We start from the raw sequence: 20,373 nt of genomic DNA, 5'->3' as shown, positions 1-20,373 counted from the left end.
GGAACCCCTGGGATAGACAACAAGATTGTTATAGCCTGATTACCATACCTTTATCATTTTGAACTAGAGGAATGTTTTTCATTCAATTTAGTACTGCGTAGATGTATATTGCACACTCTTTTATAAATCTGAATATTTTTGTACATACACAGATCTTGAGTTTTCATGGTGCACTCCATCCTCTGGCGGAATTCCTCCGCAGTTTTATAAAGGTCACCCTTGGCCACTTCAGATGACTTGGGGCTAGTCTGTTCTACTTCAATCCGCTTATTCACTTCAAACAAGAGAAAAGGAGCACACTTCTGAAGTATATCACAAATGACAAGGAAATTCAAGGCAGAGGCAGCAGTATTTAAATAACCATATGCTTCCTGCTTAGCTTCCCTGAGCACATACCTATGAAACAATGCATTAAAGATATCAGTGCAAGAATATGTAAAGTGGTTTAGTCAAGGATAGATTAACTGTTAACTTGTGAAATTTTAACACTACACATCCCAGCATAGGGGTGTAAATAATGATCCATTTGAATCGATGCATCAATCCTACAGCCGACAATTAAATTTATCGATTCATCCACAAGAGAATCGATTTATTGTTATTAATCTATTATTGTAATTATTGCGCTCATTTTGTGAGTCTATTTTGCTTAATAATACTGACCAACATAAAGATGCTCCTCAAATGAAATGCATGCAGATATTTCAGCTTTTGTTGATTTGTCCAAGCCATCATCCAAGCCAGTAAGGTAAAAAAAAGAATCATTGATTTGAATGAAATTGAATCCAACTGTGGAGCATTCCTAAGTATTTAAAATAATCGAATCGCTGGCCTAAAAAAAATCGTTATCGAATCAAAATGAAGGCTGTGATTTAAACCCCTATCCCTGAACAGACAAAACACACACACACAACCCATTTCAATGTTTCTTCATATCTTTTTTTTATTATTTATTTTCTTAAAAATTACAAGGTTCAAATGTTTTTGAACTGGAAGCCCCAGCTCCGGTCTCCACCTGGCTAAAACTATACAATCAAGGGGAGCAAGAAAAGGAAAGAGAAAAAAGCTCCGTACAACTTAATAATGTATACAGTATACCCCAACTAATAGCAAATGCAAATCGCGATCTGATGAACGTCACCAAACCAAAAACAAAAAGACATACAATTCCCCAGGAGGCCTTGCGCGTGTGTTTGAAAAGCACCGCTCCCGATACACGGGTACCAGGAGGCAGGACATTTTTTAAGTGCAAAGTTCAAGAAACGGATGAGGATATACACACTGAGGTTCCACTCACATCAACATTACAGTCAATGAAATAGAGCACCACAGAAAAGGAAGGAGGGAGGGAGGGAGGAAAAGAGTGAGAGTGAGAGAGAGATAGAGACGGAGGCAAAAAAACTGTGAAACAGGGACAATAGGGGAAAAAGAGAATGAAAAGAGGGACGAGAGGAAAAAAGAAACGAACAAGGGAGAAAAAATGAGGGACAGCGAAGGAGGATTGAAAAACTCAGTGCTTCTACACAAGAGCAGGGAGGGCCACAGCCGTATAACGAGAGAGAGAGAGAGAGAGAGAGAGAGAGAGAGAGAGAGAGAGAGAGAGAGAGAGAGAGAGAGAGAGAGAGAGAGAGAGAGAGAGAGAGAGAGAGACCCCAGCATGGACCCAGCACAGCAGTGGACAGGGCAGCCCTGTGTTGCCATGGTGATATCAATTGAAAATACCACAGTAAATGTTTACAACCAGAAAAGAATAACACTGTAAAAATACTGTACTAAATCTGTGCCAATGCCTTACACTAAGGTGTGTGTGTGTGTGTGTGTGTGTGTGTGTGTGTGTGTGTGTGTGTGTGTGTGTGTGTGTGTGTGTGTGTGTGTGTGTGTGTGTGTGTGTGTGTTGCGTGTGTGTGTGTGTGTGTGTGTGTGTGTGTGTGTGTGTGTGTGTGTGTGTGTGTGTTGCGTGCGTGTGTGTGTTGCGTGCGTGTGTGTGTTGCGTGCGTGTGTGTGTGTGTGTTGCGTGTGCGCGCGTGTGTGTGTGTGTGTTCACCTGAATGCATACCAGCAAGAAAAAAACTGAAGCAGAAAAAGCATAACCAACTGAAGCATATAACCATGTCTTTATCGAAGCTGCCCTGTAGTGATGAAAGCAAATACCATTACTGGCAACCAGATCTAAATGCTCCCCGTTTCCCCAAGAACCACATTAGCGCAAGCAATCAATCAATCAGTGGTGCATTTCTCACAACCATAGTTGCTAACTATGTTAGCTACTTTGTTGTTTTGCAATGCAATTTCCCATTGGCAACTACCTGTACCCAAGTTGCTAACTGCCCACCAACTACGCTTTCGGGAAAAGCGTCCCAGGTCTAGGCTCCACTGCAAGTCGATCTTAAGACAGGGAAGGTAGGTAATGTTGGTATATCTACTGTAGATGACATGGTCGTCTACTGTTGTGGTGATATTTTGAAAACCAGAACAAGTAGGTGGTGTGGGCCTTTTTTAAATAATAAAAACCAGAGCGAGTGAAAGTGACTTTACCTTTGGTATTACAACTTGTGGAAATGACTCAACTCAATGACTTCATTTCACTTGTCAAACTCATGTTCAGGACTTGCCAAGACAGGCCAATTCATGCGAGACAAAGCCAATATCCAGGTGTGTCAACAATCCAGCCCAGAAGTAAAATCCCTGCCAGTGTCCTTGACTTGACAGAGTAGCTGGTCTAACCGCCTTGAGTTATCATTACGATCAACTGATTCACAGCAGGCTGGACTAAATTTGTGGTAGAGTTTTTAGCTCCCCTAACCCAGGATCGACACCTCTTCCAAGACCATGAGATATGCTTCGAAGAGGCATTTAACCCCACACTAAGGCTTTTCTTATTTTTTGGCGCCTGTAAGAGAAAGCCTACTATTCTGTACATTTGGGCTCTGGAGTACTGCTTTCTGGGCACTGCCTTGTTGGGGTAGTCTATGGTTAGGGGGTCTTGATGGCGAGGGAGGGAGGGACGGAGGGAGGATGAGACCCTTCCCCACCTCAGGGTGGAAGGCTTTGATCTGGGCCAGTCAACTGAGGGACGTGGGAGAGAGGTGGAGATGACCCTCTTATCCAACAAAGGGTGAAGGGCTGGAGTCAACTCTTGTTGTCCTTGACGCTCAGTCTTTGGGTGGGGGTGAAGGTGGACGAATGGTGGCTCTAGAACTCCAGAATTCATAGAATTCCATCAGTTTTTTGTTGGGAAATGGCAAAGATCGAATGGAACGCCAGAACTTTCGTAGAATTCTGTCAAGTTAATATTGTTGGGGTTTGACGCAGGTGTACGGTGGAGGGGGAAAGGACTTGGGAGAGATTGCTCAGTGCTCTCCCCACCCCCCTCCCCTTTATTGCCTCCTTTCATTTTCCTTTGATCTTTTTTTTTTTTTTTTGCATCTTCAGAAATATTCCAGCAAAAGTTGATGGCAGCAAGGGGGTAGGGGTGATTTCAGTATATGTGCACAAGTTCATGGAGGTGTGTAGGTAGCCTCTATTTGCATCAGCTGCTGTTGACCTCCGTAACACAGCCAGCCACATCTGGGCCACGCTTGGCCCGAGTCCGGGACAGGGGTCAGTCCACATTCACGTCCACAGATTAGAAGGTGGGGACAGTGTGGAGGAGGGGATGGTTGCATGTGTGTGCTCAACACGTCTGGCTGCCTGCGTCAGCACTGCATATCCTGCCGCCGCTGCTGCTGCTGCTGCTAACCAACACAGCAACACAACCCCGCATTCAGGCCAAAGTCCATCTCCACACTTTAGAGTGGTGAAAGGCAGTGGGGCAGTGGGAGTGGTTCTGGCAGCTACAAGCGCGTCCAAACTTGTCCACAGATTGGTCAGGGGGGTGAAGGGAGATTAGGAGAGTGGCAGAGGGGGTGTGTGTCTTGATGGCTACAGACAGGAGTCCCAGTGCAGCTGCAGATCCGAACTGTCCAAAAAGTCTGCCGAGAACACACTGGGTGGCGTCTGGGACCCCAGCGGTGCCAGAATGGTGGTGCCCCCGTCGCTGCCACCGTTTAATCCTCCGCCAACACCCATCCCCATGCCGTTCAAACACCCTGACCCGTCCCCACCAACACTCCCACCACCAACGCTACTACCGACACCCCCGCCAGTACCACCGCTGCCCCCACCACCTAAGGAGATGCCATCCAGCCAGTCCATGCCGTCCAGGGTGGGGTCCCCAAAGTCCAGGCTGACCCCGACTGATGCCGGGTTGTGATGGTGGGAGTGGTTAGGAGATCCGAATCCCACCATGTCACTGGTGTCCATGGGCGTCGGCGGCTGTTCTAGAATGCTGGGCGTGCTGAGCATCTGGCTGTGCAGCTCGTCGATCAGCGTCAGAGGGCCGTCCGAGTCGTCGCCGACGCCGCCACCCGTCAGCAACGGGGTGCCCGTCGTGCTCTCCAGGAAGTCCTCCAAGCGGCCGTGATGACCACTTCCTGTCAGGGTCAGGCCGTCGTGGAGGCCGAGGTGGGAGGAAGAGGAGGAGGAGGAGGAGAGGGAGGACGATGTGGAGGAGGGCTCGGGGGGAGGGGTGGGCGGCGAGAGGCGGAGAGGGGAGGAGGGGGGAGAAGGCGTGGGGGGGTTGGAATGCAGCTCGGAGAGGGACGGGTCTGGGTTGGCCTTGAAGTTGGAGGAGATTTCTGTATAATGGCGGAGAAAAAAAGATGAAGCCAAGTATGAGAAGAATTGCATGAGGAAGAAGAAAACATCCTATATATTCTACAAACTTTTCTCAGTAAAAAGGCCAAAGGACAACACTAAGGATCCAATGCCAAAAATGAAGTAGGGCATTGGCCTTATATACAGCATATTAACCGAAAATGCATAATGCAATATTGCAATATGTATCGCAACATAAGCAAATAGACAAGTAGCTTCATGTGGCACATTTGCACTCTGTTTTCTAATGTGTACTGATACCACGCGCAGTGGCTCCTTCTAAATACAGCAATGTCAACAATATTATTTCTTCAAGTACAGTTTCCATTTTTTGTCATTAGTGGGAAACAAATCTCACCTCCACTCTTGATCAGGATGTCAAACAAATCGTCGATGTGCTGACTGCTTGAACCGTTCTCCTGTTGGCGACACAAAACACAAAAGGCTTCCTGATATAACACCGCAGACACAGCTCTACTCAACGTGAACTGATAACATTCACAGACACGCTGCCAGGGCCGTGGAGATGGCCCTAATATATAACCCTGTATTTATAACCCCCTAGAGAGGGCAATATATCACCACCATAAAACCATAAATTCCGGCCATTCATATCTGATAAAAAACGTGTAAACAACATTATCAGTTGCACATCAGAGACCCACAGACATTAGGGCAAAACCCTTTATCTGTTTAGAGACAGGTGGTGAGAAGTCAACAAAGGGACAACAGACAGACAGAAAGAGAGAGAGAGAGGAATGAAAGGATGCAAGGCAAGAGGAGAGATGGAGGAAAAGGATGAAATGAAGGAAGAGAGGGGAAGGGTGGTCGTACTTTGCGTCGAGCTGAGCGAGAGGTCGGTTTAGGAGAGGGAGGGGTGAACAAGGTGTGTCGATCGAAGGTAGGACACACCTCCTGCTGTAAGAGGAAGATATGGAAAAACAATGGAAACAAAGAAAGAAAGAAAGGAAGAAAGAAAGAAAGGAAGAAAGAAAGAAAGAGGTGAAAGGAGAGAAGGCATGAAGGAGATAATTAGAGAGATCATTAGAGAGAAAATGATCTGCGTCTCATATTAATGGGATGAGACATTGGTGCTGAGAGTAACATGGATGAAAGAAATTGAAATGACAAAAGAATACAGGGAAGAGAATATGGAAGGAAGTGGGTGGAGAGCAATAGAGACAGAACTGTCTCATCCCACAAGTCACTTTCTGACTCTTTGCCCAGGCTTTGATATTTGATGCCAAAGGTATACTCTTAACTTTAAACCTGGATGTCAAACTCAGGCCCGGAGGCCAAATCTGGCCCGTGAAGTCATTTTATTTTGCCTGCAAAATCATCTGAATTATGGCTTTTAGCCCGGGACTTCGTTTCAGATTTTTATTTTGGCCCTTGTTGAAATAGAGCTGGACACCCCTGCTTAAAACATTGATGCCAAACTCAAAGCTACCCCCATGTAGTAACATTGCTTAACTGACTGTTAGGGTAAGGGTAAGGGGCCCCTCAAATATTGCTGCATGGTCAAATGGCATCAAAAAATTGTCACCAAGGGGTCGATACTGCATTGATGGAGACCCATAGCTTCACCACAATACCTTGATTGGCAGCAGTGAGGAGGTCTGGTCCAATAGGGAGTCCTTGTCGAAAAAGAAAGGCTGCAGATTGGGCGGAGCTGTGAGGGGCATGCTGGGCTCCTGCACCCCATTGGTTTGCATATGTAGTCCCGCCTTCTGAGAAGCACAAGGGCACACACAGACATATTCAATGACTTTCAAGGCTTTCAATGTACTTGACAATATATTATGGCATTTCATACAATATTCTCTGTTTGATAGGTGTACATTTGACAAAAACTGTGTGCGTGTGTGTGTGTGTGTGTGCGTGTGTACCACTGACCTTTTTCGGGGGCTGTTTGACAGGCGTCATCTTCTCCTTTGGCTCTGATTGCTTGTTGATGGAGACGGCCTGCACAGCTGATTGGCTGGGAAGCTTAACAGGGGTAGACTGCAGCCGCTGAGGAACAATAATGACAAAGATTTTGGAGGGGAAAAACCACAAAAATGTTAGTCAGTTACATAGTTACAAAATAAGTATGCGACAACTAACACAAAGCTGGTCAATGTTAACTTAATATGTGTAAATATTAATATTTAAAAATAAAAGAACAATCAAGTTAAACACTGCCACTAAATATTCCCAGTGATGAACTCCAAAGAATTCTAGTTTGTACAAGCATTTTAGTTGAAAAGTAAAACAGATCTGAGGGACTAATCATGATCGACACATTCATTCATTCATTTATTTGTGTGGCTTCAAAAACAGGCCAACGTGTTTATACCAGAGACAATCGATAAGGAGGAGACGGTTCGTGAGGAATTTCTTTCATAATCAACATGACGTAAGGTTCTTAACTGCATTGCCTATGAGCTGACATGCCCATTAAGGGGACTATTGGGGTTTCAGTATGAAATAAGTTGGAAGGGGAAAAAGCAAAAAAAAGTCACTTCCACTTAGGACACCATAATTAATCCCACATTGCAGCACTGATGATTTCTCTTGGTTACCATATTAAAAATCTTTAACTGTGCAGTCTGCATACCTGCAGAGTGATGCGTCCGTTGGTCTTGTTCTGTGGCGTGACGGTCAGCTGACCACCGTCTGTGCTGCCATTGGCCAGCGTGTACATCAGGTAGTGGTTGCCATTGCCGTCCGTCACCAGCGTGGGGGCGGGATGTCCCTTCAGCAGGTCCAATGAGATTGAAGAGGTGGTGGTGGTGACCTGGCCGTTTGGCTGCTGGGAGACCAAGACTTGCGGGACCTGAAATGTCAATCAAGAGGTGATTACAGAAAATCAGGATGCATGCTCAACATGTAATGCCTAAAACTTTATTGATGAAAGTCAAACTCCTGAAAACGTACTAAATAAAGAATCACTCAACAGATTTGGGTTTTTTTCCTTTTCTGTGAGGTAATTTTTTTTTTTTAATGGTGAGGGCTTCTGAATTAGTCTAAATAATAACAATTTCTACTTTATTGACCATTGACCATGATTCATCAACAACACACAATGTTTCAATATATGATTTGACACACCACCGTAACAAAAAACTGACAGGTTAGGCTTGGTTTTGGTCTGGGTGCACTTCAGCATTCTGTAATTATATTGTCAATGAAGGGTACTCATAAAGAGAGCAGTGTGTGTGTGTGTGTGTGTGTGTGTGCGTGTGTGTGCGTGTGTGTGCGTGTGTGTGCGTGTGTGTGCGTGTGCGTGTGCGTGTGCGTGCGTGTGCGTGTGGTGCGTTTAAACCAGCTGTGGTTTGGGAGGCTCTTGATTGTTGCTGCTGTCGTGTTTGTTGCTTCTGGGGCTTCTGTTTGATTGATTGTCTCCTCTCTGAGGTGATTGGGAAAGTGTGCACGTGTGTGTGTTGTGGCTGACCTACTGTGGTTTGGCTGATGTAGTTGGGTTTGGGTTTGGTCTGGGTGCTCATATTGTCAATGAAAGGTAAAGAGAGCACTGTATGTGCACTAGCACGTGTGTGTGTGTGTGTGTGTGTGTGTGTGTGTGTGTGTGTGTGTGTGTGTGTGTGTGTGTGTGTGTGTGTGTGTGTGTGTGTGTGTGTGTGTGTGTGTGTGTGTGTACAGTACGGTACAGTGGTGTGTGAATGGCTATGCCTAACCTGCTGTGGTTTGGGCTGCTGCTGCTGTTGTCGTTGTTGCTGTTGCTGTTGTTGTTGTTGTTGTTGTTGCTGCTGCTGCTGTTGCTGTTGCTGTTGTTTCTGTGGCCTCTGTTGTTTCCTCTGCTGCTGTTTCTGTTGGATGATCAGCTGCTGCAGTTTCTGCTGCTGCTGCAGGTCAATCCTCTGCAACTGGATCTGCTGCTGAGGGTTACAGGACATTACAATACATTACATTGGTAGTGATATATTGACATTGATGACCACTCCTATATATTGACAAATGACTAAGCCATTTTTCTAAAAGGAACTGCCAGTCTATAAAAAAAACTAAATATCCCAGTCTCTGAAGCACATAAAAAGAGACAAACAAAATTGTAGCGAACACCCTTATCTTGTATTAGAACACATTCATTCATTTGGCCGTGGCTGGGGGCGCGGTGATGGCCACTGCATGTGAGTAGAGTGGGGTTAGCTCAGTACCTGTACTTGCTGCTGCTGCTGCTCCTGTTCTTGCTGCTGCTGCTGCTGCTGCTGGGCCTGCAGTCTCTGTATCTGCTGCAGCTTGAGCAGCGTCTGCTGGGAGCACGGCATCTGGACCCTCCTCAACACCGTCTGTGCTGGCGGCTTCTGGGCCGGGGCCTGAACCTGCACCTGCACCGCCGGCTGGGGCTGAGACTGCTGCGTCTCCATGGCAACGGGGCCGTTGGTTGTGGCGACTGTAGCCGGCGACGACATCGCCGTTGATGACAGCGATGAGGAGGTGGCCATCTTTTCGTCTTCCACTTCCTCCTTCACCCTGGACACTGCGGCAGTCAACATCGTGCCGTTCAGCTGTGACAGGGTGACACTGGCAAAGCCGTTTGGGACCTCCGTCAGGCCGTTGAGGCCATTGATTGCGGTGACGTTGCTCCCTCCGACGACAACGCGCTTCCCCTGCTCCAGCTGCGACCGCAGGGTCTCCACCAGCCTCTGCTTCTGCCGCAGCATGCGCGTCAGCTCCTCGATCTGCTTGTCCTTTTCTTGGAGCATCTGGTCTTTGTCCGTGTCCAGGCCCCCCGTGGGGGTGGTGGTGGTGGGGGAGAGCAGCGTCAGGGGAAGGGCAGTGGTGTTAGTGGTGGTCCCCTGGGCTGGTGCTGGGGCTTGTTGAAGCCGGGGGCTGGAGAGGCAGGTGGGGAGCTGGGAGAGGCCGCGAGGCTCCTCTTTCACCACCAGGGGGAGCTCCAGGTGCTCGGGGGAGTGGTGCAGAGTCAGCTGGGTCAAGGGGGAACTCACCTGGAAGAAGAAAGGTAAGATAAGGTAAGGTAAGGCAGAGAACCTCTAAGCTATGAGAAAGGTATCTACCATTGACTCCCATTATAGCCCCGTTGGCGAACGCAGCCAAGTGAAAGATGAATGGGAGCCTATTGGGCTAAATGGCTCAGCAGGGATTTGTGACGGTTCTGTTCTCTGGTTTGTAAAGATGTGTGCACATTCTGTACCTTATCATGGAAGTTGTATTAGAAGTGAAGTTAAAGGTTCCTGACATGACTTCGTTCTCCCAAAGACTTGTTAGTTTTGTCCTGCAACACGCTAGCATTCGGCTAATACATACTGGCTGAGGAATCTCTGCGACTATTCACGACCAGAGCTGACGAGAGACGTACTCTGACTGATCCTTGCAGAGACATAAGGTCACACACCTCAAACCCTTCATCTTTTCCAGGGAAAAATGTACACGGGCAGATACAATTAGAAGAAGCATACAGCCCCATTGGGACCCATTCATTATTTACTTGGCTGCGAGAACATAGCTGCAGTGCCACTCCTGGCCACCAGCTAGTGACTGTTCTCGTACAATATTCCATTTTCTCTGGGTAAGGTCAGGTGACTTTATTGATACCTGAAGGTAGAGCTTACACAACAACACAATATAAAGACAGTGACAAAAGACAACAAGGGGAAAATAAAAAAACATTTGTATTTTATCATACAAAGGCTTCCAAATCAAAGCTTTGCCTAATGCTTCACACATAACTGAATGATCTCTTATCTTAACTTTCTGTGACCATTTCTTCTCATTTGACGTATGTTTATCTTCTGCAAGTGACCAACCAACAGGCACAGAATAAACCACCAACGCTGAGCCTTACCATTTCCCCAAACACATCTCCATTGTAGCTGGTCTCGTCAGGGCTCATCCCGGCCAATGAGCGATCAGAGGGGGCGGGAGATACCGGAGGGGAGGAGCTAGTGCTGCTGAAGCGCATCACGTGATGAGGGTGGGCGGGGCCGTGTCCGTTGACAAGGGCAACACTTCCTGTTTTCCCCGCAGCAGCCTCTTTGGATTGGCTGATCACCATGGAGGTGGGGCCAGTGGCTTGCCCCGTCCCCTTTTGAGCGCCGCCGTTCTGCTCTTGGTAGTTCCTCAGCCGCTCGATGAGGTCGTTCTTGGTGCCCGACACGGTCAGACCTCGCAGTTTTAGCTCTTGCTTGAGCTCAGCAACCTGTAGCATAAACAGAAGAGAGGTATTAACATTTAATACTTTATATGCAATTTATACCAGTCATCAATCATAACATGGCCCTCACATTTTACCAGAAATGAAGGAAAAATATTAAAATGGGCAGAAATTCCTTGTGCCTATTATACTTGTAGCAGACTGTTCATATTTTAAACAATGATGTCCAGCCCTCATATTTCTGTTCAAGTAACAAATAACAAAAAATAATGCTCACATATACAAAATCAAACTTCATATATTAGTACATTTACTCATTTTAGCTGGTATAATCACAAAAGGCTGTGAGGAGCTGTGCCATAACTTACATATTGCCTGCTTAGCACCAGAGACTGAAAAAAGGGCTCATCATAAATAAGGCTGATTGCCCTGTAAATAACAGTAAAGCAAGTGTATGTATTCACACTTTAAAATTAAATCTACACCTCAAACTTCTCTATTCTGTATGTCTGGTCTTCTGCCTCTAGAGGGGGAACCAACACTTCCATTTTGTAAAAACTGCAGTGTGAGCCAGCTTCTGACCATAATTCAACATACTGTAATTCACAGCAAGCAAACCCTTTGACAGCAGGAGTCTGACCTTACACCGTTGGCTATTAAACCCCCATATACGCTTTACTAGTGCCCAGAAACCCCGTCCAGCCGTGCTTTGCTTACTTTGAATTCATCCAGGTTGGCGGGCAGGGTGCCCGGCTTGGCATCCGCAGAGGGGGGTTGGCTCTGTCTGCCGGAGGGGGAGCTGATGGTGGAGGTGGGGGTGTTGGTGGTGGCAGCGTTGGGGGTTGGCACAGCACGAGATGGAGAGGGCCCAGTGTTGGCAGGGGTAGGTGGGGCAGGGGCGGGAGGGGGCTGTTGCTGCTCGCTGGGGGGCCTGGAGAGAGAGAGAGGGAGAGAGAGAGAGAGAGAGAGAGAGAGAGAGAGAGAGAGAGAGAGAGAGAGAGAGAGAGAGAGAGAGAGAGAGAGAGAGAGGGAGAGGGAGAGGGAGAGAGAGAGAGAGAGAGAGGAAATGGCTGCATTGAGAAAAAGACTTCCTCTGACTTCCTCTTGTGAAGTTACATAACTGTCCGTGACAGAGAGAGGGGTCACAGTGCCCTCTAGTGTCATCACATTAAACTGCAAGCAGGATAGTGTCTACACATGAAACTGCAAGTGAGAATATGTAATTTCTCACATGCACACAGTTTTCGCCCAAATGTAGTCTCACGGTCTCTCGATGTTCTCCTCTGTTTTTTCTTTCATTTTCTCATCTAACCATACAGCCAACGACCTCATCCTCTTTCACCCTTCGTGTCAACTGATCAAGTAAAACATGTCAACAAACATGTGCATCTTCCACAAACGCAAGAGTGCACACACAAATACACACGCACGCACGCACAGAGATACGCACTTAAATATGCACCAACACACACAGATAGCATGCTTTAACTGACTCGGGTGGTCAAGGCTGCATGTTGTGGTTCACGCACGCACACACATTGCAAATGGTGTGGTATGCTGTACACACACACCCCTGTCTTACACACATACACACACTCCTAAACTCACTTGGGTGGTGCGGGCAGGATGGTGTGGTAGGTATGTTACTTACTTGGGTGGTGCGGGCAGGATGGTGTGGTAGTTGTAGTGCTGCTGCTGCTGGCTGATGATCTGCAGCTGCAGGAAGAGCTGTTGCTGCTGCAGCAGCTTGGCGTAGGACGAGTCCATCTGGGGCGGTGGCTCGCGGTCCACCTTCTGGTCCGGGGGGATGTACTGGTGGTACTTGAGCTTCTTCACCTTGGGCTTGCTGTCCTTGGCCTTCTTGGGCCGCTGCGAGGCGCGCTCCGAGCTGGACTTGGACGAGGACTGTGGATGGATGGATGGAGTGGGGGGTGAGCGGAGAGAAAGCGGAGAGAGACAGAGATAGACAGAACAATCTGATCAGTCAAATGCAACTCAAACTCTGTGTAGTCAATGCAGTGTGTCGAGGGTAGCTAGTATGTCACCTTTATAATCCTTACAGGAAATCATACAACATAATAGGACCTGTTACAGAAAGGTACTGTATATTGTACATTAGGGAAGCTTACGGAACGGTAAGTCACACACTAATAGCACATGATGGGAAGAAGACGTGAGTTGCATTGTCTGGTGAGCGACTAAGGATTTTTGATTCATTTTGGAGTACATGACAGTGTTGTGAGGGTGCCATGAGGATGATGAGCCCACCTTTGTGTGGCCCGTGATTGGCCGAGGAGTGGAGGCTGCCACGGCCCCATTGGTCAGTGTGTGGTGGGGGGCGGGCACATCGCCGCCATTCAGCTGCAGAGTGGGCGGGGAGGGCAGGAACTGTAAAAAAAAGACAGATGGAAGGAGAGGAGGAAGCAGAATGTGTTATTTGGATTATTAAAATATATTTTTGTGGCTTTTTCACCTTTATTAAGCAGACTGAACCGATGAGAGAGACAGGAAATGAGTGGAGAGCAGGTGGGGAAGAACGGGTTGGAATCGGACCATCTTAGCTCATTGAGCCACCATGACTGTATTATTTTGAGGAAACGATGAATTTACTTCTGTACACTGACGACTACTTCTCATTGCGTCAAAGTGTCAGTTCTTCAGTGTTGTAGCATGAAGATAGATTAATGAATATCTGCAGAGATGCTGTGAAGGAAGTTACTTTTGGGAGATACTGTATGGGGAAGGATAACCAGTGAATAACTTACTTACTGTTTCCCTTTTCAAGGCTTTAAATAATACAATAATTAACTCTTCTACCGTTTCACTTTTCATTTGAACAGCAATCTGCTTTCGATTTTGAAGTTCCTGCATTGTTCTATGTAGGCTAGTGGCTTTTAACAACCCCTCATTCAGCTTTACGAATGAATGTCATGTGAGAGTCTCATATAGTGGCAAACAAAAGAATCAAGAACAACTGACATCTGATATATGTCAGATGATATCATCTGATATATCTGATATATGCTTTATCATCATAAAAGGGTCCTAATGTAATTCACAATTTCTGCTCACATTTTGGGAGCATTGCATGGATTTGATCACAAATGCATTTTATGGTTGCCATTTTTGCACCTTTATTCAGAAAACACCACCACTTCTCTTTTTAAGAGTCCTTTCAAGTCAATGGTCTCATAGCATCTAGGACTGTAATGATATTGAACCAACTGAGAAATTGAGACACGCAGACCCCCAAACCTGTATCGTGGTGCAAGAAGGCAGAATGGAGACACACCCTTTCAAAGTTTCAGCTCATAACAGTGTTTGTGGGGTACCTGTGGTGGGGAGGGGTTGCTGTTCAGGTTGACCATGTCAGGCGGCGAGTGCTGCTGACTGGATCCTAGCGGAGAGTCGTGATTGGCCGGTTGGTCAGGCGACAGTGCATCACTGCTGTCCTCGTCCAATGAAGAGCTGTCTCCCTTTGGTGACCCCTCACCTGAGGAGACACAACCACCTGTTGAACACCACGCCACCTTCCGTCTGATCTGGCACTAAGGCCCCGTCCACATTAAGCAAGATCAATGGAAATTTGCCCATCAGCGGTCGTTTTGAAAAAGCTCCAGTTCCAGTGTTTGAATTCGCCATGTTAGTAGATATGGGAGGCATTAACGATACACGATCATGCGTTTACATACATATCATGCTTAATGTGGACGGGGCGTTAATCAGGTGTGTACTTCCCCACTGAAGTAGCACTTCATCCCAAGTAGCATTTCACTATTGAGGCAGCCCCTAGGCTATAGATGGGTGATGAGCATCATATTATCACTAAATACAGAAACTACTTCTTCCTTGTGAATCCCATTGCACTTCCACGGGTCTTTGTGGCCAGTTCTTCAAACTCAGCATTACAAAACAAACTGCCGTGCAATGAATACAATACAAAAAGTCCACACAATAGAAAAAAACAGCCCTTGTGTGGCAACGACAGCAAACCGCTTGTGACTCAACAGCAGGTCAGTTTAGTGTAGCGGTGTGAGTGTCGTGCAACGCTCACGGCGTGGCATGATGTGGCAACACTGGAGCTCAATTAGCATGAGAACATCCACAGGGTACATCCACTGTGCAACAGCGACAAAACATTTCAACACCAACATTCAAGCGGAGGCCTTAAGGTGTTGAGATGTGTTGATTACTGTGTGATGGGCTAATCTATGGACGACTTGTGGGCGAAAAGACTTGAATGTACAAAGGAAGTCCACTTTGGTGACCATTTATCATAGTCAATCCCTAAATTGAGTAAATTAGCTTCCGGTAAGCACACACCACCCAGAATAATGGCTAAGGATGGGAAGGTGCAGTGCTGTCCAACTTAAGGGCTTTCAATCCAAGGTATCTGATCCCAGTCTTACCTAAGTGCTGAGAAATGGTAAACAAATGCAGAGATGCAAGAGTGGCTGAAGTGTGTGCGCGTACAAGTGAGCGTGTGTGTGTGTGTGTGTGCGTGTCTGCGTTCAGTCGTGTGTGTTAGTCTGGCGTACCAATGATGGTGTGCACGGGCAGGATGTTCTTGTGGATGAGCTCTATGGGTCCGGGCCGGTGCGAGATCTTGTCATTCAGGTCGTCCGCCAGCCGAGCTCGCTTCAGCTTCAGCTGCTTGGCCTGCAGAGAAGGCTCCGCTATTGTCTCTGCACAGGGACATGGAAGGCCATGTAATGTTATGTTGTATACGCCATTACTTTACTCATTATTATTTATCCTTTTTTTAAATAATTAGTCAAATGCAAGCAAACAATACCAGACAACACAATACAAGAAAGCATGTGCCAAGTATATTGACATATACCGGCACAGAAAACAATAAAATGCTAGGCTGCGTTCATTTATAATCACAAAATAAAGAGAGAAGGCTCCGTTGATGGTGAGAGGAGAGGAGGCCACCATTTAAGTTTAAAGAAAACGAGACAAAACTTGAAGATAAACGTTCTGCTGAAGTCTCTGCACAGTGTGACAGGAGGAGACATTTGTTGTTTACGTATGAAGACAGCAATAACATGCTAGGCTGCTTTCATTTCCACATGGGGGGAAAAATGAGTGGGGGCTCCACTGACATCTCTGTGCACAAAGGCAGGAGGCGTTTATCTATGTATAAAGGGTATTTTATATGCAAATGAACATCTAACATTTTATTATTTTTGCACATATGAACACTGGAAAAAAGATAGAGGGTTCCACTTCTAAGGGAAATTATATATGTGCTAAACAATAAAAATGCTAGTTCACGTTCTTTGTTGTATATCTGCAGAAAAATACCTCTGTACAGGAGGGCAGAAGCATGTTTATTGACGTAGCAGGAGAGTTTCATACACGCAAATAAACTATACAACAGTCATTTACAGACTTTTTTCATCAGCACTGCATGTTAAGGAACCATGTCAAAAGAAAGCATGTGAAAATGGGGCTTTTCAAGTAGTGGGTCTTTAAAAGAAAGAGATGTGGTAAAACATTACTGGAAGCATAAGAGTCAATTCAGAATTGTTCACGCTGCAGAGAAACATGACAGCTGGTCAACTGCACTGACCAAGACCCAAGAGAAACTCCCAAAAGCAGAAGTGTGCGGTTTGTCAAGATGGATGCGGTGAATTCAATAGCTTCTTTTATGACCAACTGAGGTTAAAGCAAACTTTATATACATAGAGGATATGAGCTCAAATGCATACACGCATGTGTAAACCACTTCTGTCCAGAACATGAGACACTGCTCACCACACCCACCAAACACTGGTGAGAACACTGCTAGACAACAGCCCTTGTCTTGTCTAGAGTAGACCCCATGAATATGACACATGCTCGATACTGTGTTCTGGACGAAAGGGTGACATGACAATTTCAAATTATTAAAAAGAATAAGTGATGCGTGCGGACGCCTGCCCTGATATGCCACGACACGACCTTTCATAAGGAAAAGAAGGGCAGGAAATTAAAATACGGCTGAGCTTACCTAATGTTTCAAAGCTACTATGACCATCTGCTATCATGTAAAATGCAGTGTACTGTCCTACACCAGAAGTCGGGGAACATTATCATGACCATGACCATGACAAAGATTCAGCATTCCAAGAGGTCACAAAGCGATCTCTACTTGGGTAAAGTGCAGCAATTAGACCCCTTTTGTGTGACAACAGTATATACAGTATCAAACCTCAACTAAGGTGACATTTTACAGCTGTGTGATGTCAGTGTTTTGAAACAGTGTGACATTTCCACTGCAGCTTGCTAGCAAACATGTTAGTTCCCCCTCAGCAGTCCGGTGCATTTCACTGTTCCTCAAGAAGGGGCCTTATCTACAGTGTTGTGTTAGTGTTGCTAGCAAACTGTTGCGACTCTGGAGACTAGAGCGATTTGCGCGACGAGCGCAACAGTTTGAAGTTGAAATCCTTTCAACTTTCTCTGACGCGGTTCGGCGAAAAGCAGCGACAGCCAATGACTGTATAGAGGTCAGTGACCACAGCCAATGGGAATGTTTGAATGCTTTGCCTTCTGCTTGTAACGGACATACTGTAGTCGCTTCAATTGTGCATAGCGCTCTGTCACTTGAATCGCATCGCGCCTGGTCTATTCGCGCGGTAAGGCACTTGCAAAAAAGGGTGTTGAATTCACACTGGCGAAATAAGCTCCAAAAAATAAATCGTCAAGCGCGATGAAGATCCAGGGTGATCGAAACGTTGCTGTTTTAATTTAATAAAGTTAAAATTTAAATAAAGTTTTTGGAGCTCATTTCGCTAGTGTGCATACCTAACTTCTTAAAATGCTCTCGGTACTCACCCTCCAGAATGTGCATTCTCACCAACTCCGACCGCTCAGGACGACTCCTGATCTTGCGTTTCAGATAGTCCTCCGTCTGGAACAGACAAAAAAAAGGGAATGATAAGTAATTGTAAAATAGATTAAATATTGCATTCATTAATGCCATGATACTCAGGGTATCTTATTTGGGTAACAGGCTGTTCATTTTCTGATGGAATGGTGGACAAAAGTTCTCAGCAGCTACTCCAAGTTCTCCTGATTATGTGATAAACATCTAATATTAACACTGCACAGACACATTTATCAAAAAGTTGCCTTGTGCATCACTTCAACAAATAAACTAACCAAGAATACATTCAAAACGTATATCAAAAGACTCCGCTAAACAGAACAAAATAGAAAAACAGAAGTTACTGCACTTTAAGTGACTTTTAGCACAGGCCAGAGGGTATGTGCTGAATGTTGGTGTGTGTGTGTGTGTGTGTGTGTGTGTGTGTGTGTGTGTGTGTGTGTGTGTGTGTGTGTGTGTGTGTGTGTGTGTGTGTGTGTGTGTGTGTGTGGTCATTCAGTCTATAGCTATAAGCTCCCCAATGACTAATTCAGTTATGGGAACCAAAAGTGGCCCCCACACCTCACGCTGTACAGAAGCACCTCATGCTGTATGCACTTCCTAAAGGACAGCTGCCAAATAAGCCGTGCATTAATCTACTGTATTACATTTCATTTAGCAGACCCTTTATCCAAAGACACTTACAAAGAATGAGTAGTGAATGACCAACCCAACATCAAGAAGTGCACCACACCGACTCACTGCCATTCTATGACTCTGAAACATTCACTTAGACTCTTGGTCAACCCGTTACATTTTGTCTGTTTTAACTTCAAGTCTTTTATTTGAGTCTTTGAACCTGCTTTTACAATAAATCAGGAAACCATCCTGCGTCAAGTGTTTTTACTGCATCTGAAGAAACACAACGCATCAGTTACAATAGGTGGATAGTCCCAGTCTGAAAACCACCAAAATCTAACACATACATATACGTGCACAGGGAAAAACAGAGCATACAGGCCAATCGAATGCCAGAGAGTAATGCCAGTGCACTATGTGGCAGTACTTGTCATGAAGCAAAGCACAGTTTAGAATTGTACAGAAGTACACTGGGGGAAAGTAACACTATGGAGACTGAGACACCCATGATTTTGTACATGCCTTCCTTAAAATAATGCTCTTGTCACCGGAGAGAACATGAAACATATTTAGAGTAACCACTTCAAATTGGGAATATGGGCCCAACTAAGCATCCAATTTGCAACTGTACGAGTTTGGATATGGGTGTATACACAGCGTGAACATTGTAATGAAAGTGTGTGTGTGTGTGTGTGTGTGTGTGTGTGTGTGTGTGTGTGTGTGTGTGTGTGTGTGTGTGTGTGTGTGTGTGTGTGTGTGTCCCACTCACCCTGGCGCGCTCCAGACTTCTCCTCTGCTCGTGGAAAGCTGCTGGGCTCTTCAGTGCTACAAAAGAACGGAGGGATACGGAGAGAGGTAGAGAGAGAGCAAGAGAGGGAGAGAGAGAGAGAGAGAGAGAGAGAGAGAGAGAGAGCGAGAGAGCGAGAGAGCGAGCGAAAGATGGACATGGAGATGGAGAGAGAAAGAAAACAAGACATGAGAAACAATCGTGCTGCATCACTGTCGCCTGTGATCTGAAGCGATCCCCTCTCAAAGCAGAACTGACTCGCCTGTGAAAATGTCAGTCGGCTTATCATCAAGTGGTTCTGAACAAAGGGGGGTCGATGACAAAACAAAGAACATACTACTGTAGTTTGACTAGCAGGTTGGGTTACAGTAGAAGTAGCAGTAGTCGTAGTGTTAGGACTAGTTTTAATAATAGTAGTAGTAGTAGTAGCAGTAATAGTAGTATAGCAATTGTGGTAATAGTAGTAGTAGTAGTAGTAGTAGTAGTAGTAGTAGTAGTAGTAGTAGTAGTGGCCACTGTTGTAAGTGTTAGTGATGGCTTCTTCATTGAAATTAAGGAACTGGGCACTGAACCAAAACGCACTGGACAAACTCCAACTACGAATTTGTGGCAGGGTTTTTACTTACTGAACTCTGAATTCATACAAAATGTGTTACTGCCAAGCTGTTCAAGCACTTCGAGCAGCATGTTGCATGAATTGTGCAAATACAGGCGTCACTGAAGCACCTCCAAAAAGACAGCCGTCAAACGTGCATTGAATATTTCATGTATCAATATTGCATGCATTGCCAGGGCACTGTGACAGATACTGCCATTATGCAATATTGCAATAGCATTCATAGGGTTCCAATTGTTCTATACACACATGATGGTATTGCTTTTCTAACTCCTGATGAACAGTCCTGTGGCCCTAACTGCTGATGTTCTGGGCAGTCCTCTGCAAAGTGTGGCGGTTGAAGCTGATGCAAGATGGCCGAATTGAGCAACGCGGGGCGGGAGGAGAGGGTGGAGGAGGGAGGGAGGTGATGAAATCTGTCCCGAGTGACATGCAGCTTGGGCTAGTCGAAGGTCAAACTTCTCCATGTCCAGTGGTGTCACAGGGGCGCACAGCAGTGGGTGGTGCAGCACAGGGACGGATCATGACTTCATGGGGCCCTGGGCAGGACAACAAGGAGGGCCGCCCTGAGTCCATGGGTGTTTGGAATGGTTTACAAAAAGATTTCAGGACAGATGTTGCACACTATGTTGTTGGGGGTTCGGGGGGTTTGTCACCCGAGAAATTTT

The 20,373-nt window shown here is 46.0% G+C and overlaps 1 protein-coding gene across 7 annotated transcripts in view; it reads right to left on the bottom strand.

Annotated features, from left to right (window-relative positions):
• Positions 1 to 3,399: 3,399 nt before the first annotated feature.
• mrtfab (myocardin related transcription factor Ab) overlaps positions 3,400 to 20,373 on the bottom strand; it is a 56,268-nt gene continuing 39,294 nt past the window's right edge. For 5 of the 7 annotated variants that reach the window (XM_063221717.1, XM_063221720.1, XM_063221722.1 and 2 more), the window contains 16 exons: positions 19,072 to 19,127; positions 17,633 to 17,708; positions 15,349 to 15,495; positions 14,143 to 14,303; positions 13,079 to 13,198; positions 12,462 to 12,715; positions 11,528 to 11,741; positions 10,502 to 10,855; positions 8,853 to 9,644; positions 8,373 to 8,573; positions 7,295 to 7,513; positions 6,592 to 6,708; positions 6,291 to 6,425; positions 5,530 to 5,613; positions 5,054 to 5,114; positions 3,400 to 4,676 (listed from right to left, as the gene is read on the bottom strand). In XM_063221717.1, coding sequence (XP_063077787.1) covers positions 3,922 to 4,676; positions 5,054 to 5,114; positions 5,530 to 5,613; positions 6,291 to 6,425; positions 6,592 to 6,708; positions 7,295 to 7,513; positions 8,373 to 8,573; positions 8,853 to 9,644; positions 10,502 to 10,855; positions 11,528 to 11,741; positions 12,462 to 12,715; positions 13,079 to 13,198; positions 14,143 to 14,303; positions 15,349 to 15,495; positions 17,633 to 17,708; positions 19,072 to 19,127 — 3,746 coding nt within the window. In that variant the 3' untranslated portion in view covers positions 3,400 to 3,921. The remainder of the gene's footprint in view (positions 4,677 to 5,053; positions 5,115 to 5,529; positions 5,614 to 6,290; positions 6,426 to 6,591; positions 6,709 to 7,294; positions 7,514 to 8,372; positions 8,574 to 8,852; positions 9,645 to 10,501; positions 10,856 to 11,527; positions 11,742 to 12,461; positions 12,716 to 13,078; positions 13,199 to 14,142; positions 14,304 to 15,348; positions 15,496 to 17,632; positions 17,709 to 19,071; positions 19,128 to 20,373) is intronic. The other 2 variants (XM_063221718.1, XM_063221719.1) reach the window with 2 other exon arrangements.

Source organism: Engraulis encrasicolus, chromosome 17 (genome assembly GCF_034702125.1).
Source record: "Engraulis encrasicolus isolate BLACKSEA-1 chromosome 17, IST_EnEncr_1.0, whole genome shotgun sequence".
Taxonomy (NCBI): Eukaryota; Metazoa; Chordata; class Actinopteri; order Clupeiformes; family Engraulidae; genus Engraulis; species Engraulis encrasicolus.
This window is presented reverse-complemented; position numbering and strand designations above follow the sequence as displayed.